The 5281-nt window shown below is 43.5% G+C and overlaps 1 protein-coding gene across 2 annotated transcripts in view; it reads left to right on the top strand.

The window, feature by feature from the left end:
• DNMBP (dynamin binding protein) overlaps positions 1–5281 on the top strand; it is a 126193-nt gene that overhangs the window by 41164 nt on the left and 79748 nt on the right. For both annotated transcript variants that reach the window (XM_023511613.1, XM_003787269.3), the window contains exon 2: positions 3006–3160. In XM_023511613.1, the coding sequence (XP_023367381.1) occupies positions 3016–3160 (145 nt within the window). In that variant the 5' untranslated portion in view covers positions 3006–3015. The remainder of the gene's footprint in view (positions 1–3005; positions 3161–5281) is intronic.

Raw genomic sequence — 5281 nt, forward strand, 5'->3', positions numbered from 1 at the left:
TGGGTTCAAACCCACCAGCTTTGGCGTATGTGGCTGGCACCCTAGCTGCTGAGCTACATATCATATCATTAGATTTTTTTAACTTTTATTTGAGACAAAGTCTCATTCTGTCACCTTGGGTAGACTGCTGCGGCATCATAGCTCACAGCAATCTCTAATTCTTGGACTCAAGTGGTTAGAGCTCTAACTCTTGCCTCAGCCTCCCAAGTAGCTGGGAGTAAAGGCATCTGCCACAATGCTGGCTAATTTTTCTATTTTTAGTAGAGATGAGGTCTCACTCTTGCTCAGGCTGGTCTTGAACTCCTAACTCAAGTATTCTACCCGCCTCAGCCTCCCAGAGTCCTAAGATTACAGGTGTGAGCCCCTGTTCTTGACCCAAGTTCTTTTAATACTGAAAGAAAGTTTGTGGTAGGAGAGGACAGAGGATGTGAGAAATGCTACTAACCACTTCTCTTTTCCACCATGGACCCAAGTCATCTCATTATAGAAAAAAGGCCCATTAACACAGAAACAAGCTACTTTTAAATATGTAATGTTTAACTATGTTGCAGGATTCATTAAAATCTTATATGTACTCATCATTAATATGCTGAACTGTTTATTCTGTGCCTAATATATTTGTCCACGTCTGTGCTTTCTTAAGTTGTAAATTAACAGAGCTATTACCCTCTCCCCTCCGCTCATCTCCCCTCCCCTCTGTTCCCTTCCCATCTTTCTTTGTCACCCTGGGTAGAGTGCTGTGGCGTCATAGCTCACTGCAACCTTAAACTCCTGGGCTGACATGATCCTCTGGCCTCAGCCTCCCAAGTAGCTGTGACTACTCAGGCCCACCAGTATTTTAAGTTTTATTGAAAATCATCTGAAAATTATGTGCTTGTTATTATTGTTTAGCAGTCCAGGGCCAGGTTCTAACCCACCAGCCCCGGTGCATGTGGCCAGTGCTCTAACCACTGAGCTACGGGCGCTGAGCTGCCAGGCTATTTTTAGAGATGGAGTCTTGCTCTTGCTCAGGTTGATCTCAAACCTGTAGCTCAGGCAGTCCACCCGCCTCGGCCTCCCAGAGTGCTGGAATTATAGGCATGAGACACTATGCCCGGCACAACCCTCTTGTCTTTTTTTGTAATTAGGCGTTTAATGCTTTTTGATGTGATTATAGTTGTATGTGAGATGAAAGTTAGAGTCCTTATCTCCACTTACACCAAGTGAGTACTTGAGATGAATGAAGAGAAACAGACATGGGGCCTGGACACTCTGGAGAACTTTAACTGCTCCTTGTAAAAGACCTAGGGAGAAAGATAGCTCTGATTGTGGCTGATTATCTGTAGGCAGACTGCCCTCTATTTATGTCCTCTCTTTCTGTTGCCGTGGCACATACATGTCGACATAATGGACAGCACAGACACCATAACAGTGCAAGGACATGCTCTGAGGTTGAGCCACAGACTTCTGTGAACTGAAAACGCACACTGGGTCTGGTACAGTGTTTTAAATCTTCTCCGGAGGCACCATCTATTATATGTAGAACTTTCTTCTATAGAGTTTACTTTTCATTATGTTTTAAATCTCACACCTTGAAGTGTGGTCCTATTTGTGATCTTCAGATCATGTTACAATTTCTTGTAGACGTAATCCCAGTAGGTAGGAGCCAGAATGTCCTCAGTTTGTGTCCTGGCCCTGCTGCTGTGGGCTCTGTGCTTTTGGATAAATTACATTTTCTAAACTTACTGAGCCTTGCAATATCTTAATCTTTGATGGTTATGAGAAATAAATGAATGTCATATTTGAAATGTCTGCTTTTTTTTTTTTGAGACAGAGTTTCACTTTGTTGCCCTTGGTAGAGTGCTGTGGCATCATAGCTCACAGCAACCTCAAATTCTTGGGCTTAAGCAATTCTCTTGTCTTAGCCTCCCAAGTAGCTGGGATTATAGGTACCCAGCACAATGCCTGGCTATTTTTAGAGACATGGTTTTGCTCTGGCTGGTCTTGAACCTGTGAGCTCAGGCAATCCACCCACTTTAGTCTCTCAGAGTGTTAGGATTACAGGTGTGAGCCATCACACTGGCCTTTTTATTTATTTATTTATTTGAGACAGAGTCTCACTCTGTTGCCCTGGGTAGAGTCCACGGTATCATAGCTCACAGCAACCTCAAACTAATGGGCTCAAGCAATCCTCTTGCTTCAACCTCCCTAGCAGCTGAGACTACAGGTGCCTGCCATAACACCCACAACACCCAGCTAGTTGCTTTTGCTCAGGTTGGTCTCAAACTCGTGAGCTCAAGCAATCCACCCACTTCAGCCTCCCAGAGTGCTAGTATTATAGACGTGACTTACCACGCCTGGCCCCAAATCCCTACTTTTTAAATACTGTTTTTTAAAAGCATTGTGCTTTCTGGTGCTTTAAAAATGTTAGTTCCCTTACTGCCCTCTTCAGGCATTCTGAAAAGCCTGCATTAGCTGACTTGAATCTTTTCCGTCACTCAGAGGTATAGGTCATATTTTATTAAATTCTAAAATTCCTTTGAGAATCACATGAAAAATATATGAGAAAATTTATATTTTTAAAGAAATAAGTGAGAAAGCACTTAGACTTTTTATTTTTAGAGACAGAGTCTTACTTTATGGCTCTCGGTAGAGTGCTGTGGTGTCACAGCTCACAGCAACCTCCAACTGCTGGGCTTAGGTGATTCTCCTGCCTCAGTCCCCTGAGTAGCTGGGACTACAGGCACCTGCCACAACACCTGGCTATTTTTTGCTGCAGTCTGGCCAGGGCCAGGTTTGAACCCACCACCCTCAGTATATGGGGCCAGTGCCCTACCCACTAAGCCACGGGCGCGGCCCAGTACTTAGACTTTTTAAAAATATAAATTACAAATTTACTTGTTAGGCTTTGACTTCATTGTAAGTATCTCTTTATATCTTAAACTTTGTCATTCTCAACAAAGTAGATCTATATTATGGTATCTTAAATATTGATTCTTTCTGTTTCCTTTGCCCTTTCTTTCTAGGTTATAAAACATGGAGGCTGGCTCGGTTGTTAGAGCCATTTTTGACTTCTGCCCTAGCGTATCAGAAGAGCTGCCACTTTTTGTGGGAGATGTTATTGAGGTGTTGGCAGTTGTGGATGAATTTTGGCTTCTAGGAAAGAAGGAGGATGTTACAGGTAAGAGACCCCCATTCCTCATGTACACAATGGACCACAAACCTTCCTTCCCTTTCATGTTAAAAATAAAGATTAGATGGGTAGCCCAAATAATAAACTCCAATCCTGGCTCAGCACCTATAGTTCAGTGGTTACAGGGCCGGCCACATACACCAGAGCTGGTGGGTTCAAACCTGGCGTGGGCCTGCTAAACAACAGTAACATCTACAACAGAAAATAGCCGGGTATTGTAGTGGGCGCCTGTAGTCCCAGTTACTTGGGAGGCTGAGGCAAGAAAATCACTTAAGCCCAAGAGTTAGAGGTTGCTGTGAGGGTGACATAGTGAGACTGTCTCAAAAAACAAATAAAAAAAAGTAAACTCAAATCCTTTTGTTTTTTTCTTGTGTGTTCCTACTGTGGTCTCCATCAGTGAGGGGAAATTTCTATCATTCCATTGCTCCTTAGCAATTCCTTCAGGAGACTGAATGGTTTGACACCAGCTGCCTCAGCTCTTTTCTTTTCACAGACAAAGTCTCACTCTGATGCCCTGGCGCAGAGTGCAATGGCATCATAGCTCACAGAAACCTCAAACTCTTGGGTTCAAGCAATCCTCCTGCCTCAGCCTGCCAGGTAACTGGATTTTGGCACCCACCACAACACCTGGCTAATTTTTCTATTTTTAATAGGGACAGGATCTCACTTTTGCTCAGGTTGGTCTCAAACTCCTGAGCTCAAGCAATTCATCCGCCTCAGTCTCCCAAAGTGCTACTCTTTCTTTTTTTAATTTGTGAACTTCCCAAGCAAAGCCTAGCCCTTTTCTATACAAGTCCTTTTTATTGTTGTTTGAGACAGAATCTCACTCTGTTGCCCTGGGTAGAGTGCCATGGTGTCATAGCATAGCGATTTTCTAGCCTCATCCTCTTGAGTAGCTGGGACTATAGGTGCCTACCACAATGCGCAGCTGATTTTTCAATTTTTAGTAAAGACAGGGTCTTGATCTTGTTCAGGCTGGTCTCAAACTCCTGAGCTCAAGCAATCCACCTACTTTGTCCTCCCAGAGTGCTAAGATTACAGGCGTGAGACACTGCCCCAGCCTTCTATCCAAGTCTTTACCTTTCCTTCCTTTTCCTTTCCCAGATCTTTATTCTTTGGATCAATATTATTATTTCTGTTCTCAAGATAATGCATTAGCCTGGTGTGGTGGCTCATGCCTAATAAGCAGCTATGTCTAGGCTCAGCGCCTGTAGCTCAAGCGGCTAAGGTGCCAGCCACGTACACCAGAGTTGGTGGGTTCTATCCATCCTGGGCCTGCCAAACAACAATGACAACTGCAACCACAAAATAGCCAGGCATTGTGGTGGGCACCTGTGGTCCCAGCTACTTGGGAGGCTGAGGCAAATAATCGCTTAAGCCCAGGAGTTGGAGGTTGCTGTGAGCTGTGATGCTGCAGCACTCTACCTCTAAATATAAGCTCCATCACTTTCTAGACACTTATATAAGCAATGATACAAGACATTTAGTTCAACACTAAAGAACTGAGGGTCCTGGGAATTTAAGTATGCCAATGTACCGTGTTTCCCCGAAAATAAGACCTACCCAAAATATAAGCCCTAGCAGGATTTCTATGCATTTGTTAAATATAAGCCCTACCCCAATAATAAGACCTAGTGATGGGCCTTGCATTTGAAATGCAAACACCTTGTATTTCAGTGCTGAGCAGTAAGGAAGACTGGAATACCTTTTACCTGCCACAGCTCCTTTCTCTGAGCCTGCGCACTTGCGTGGGTGCACCTGTGGTAACCACAGTCGCAGGCATCCTATTGTGCAAATGCAAACGGCCAGGGAAAGGAGTTCATGCATCACTAGCACCAGCCCCGCCAACAAGGTCAGCTCCCCCTCTCAGGTTCCAGAAGAAGACGACTTAACTGTATTTGGATAAATGTAGATTGTTGTATTATACTTAACAAAAATAAGACATCCCATGAAAATAAGCCCTAGTTTGTCTTCTTGAGAAAAAAATAAATATAAGACAGTGTCTTATTTTTGGGTAAACATGGTAGTCCCCCTCCTTTTTAATTAACTTAAACTGAAGAAAAATGGGTGCCCTTTAAGGATTTCTTTTTATTTCTTTTTTTTTTTTTT

Source organism: Otolemur garnettii, unplaced genomic scaffold (assembly GCF_000181295.1).
Source record: "Otolemur garnettii isolate 467f Iridium unplaced genomic scaffold, OtoGar3 scaffold00021, whole genome shotgun sequence".
In the NCBI taxonomy this organism is placed as follows: domain Eukaryota; kingdom Metazoa; phylum Chordata; class Mammalia; order Primates; family Galagidae; genus Otolemur; species Otolemur garnettii.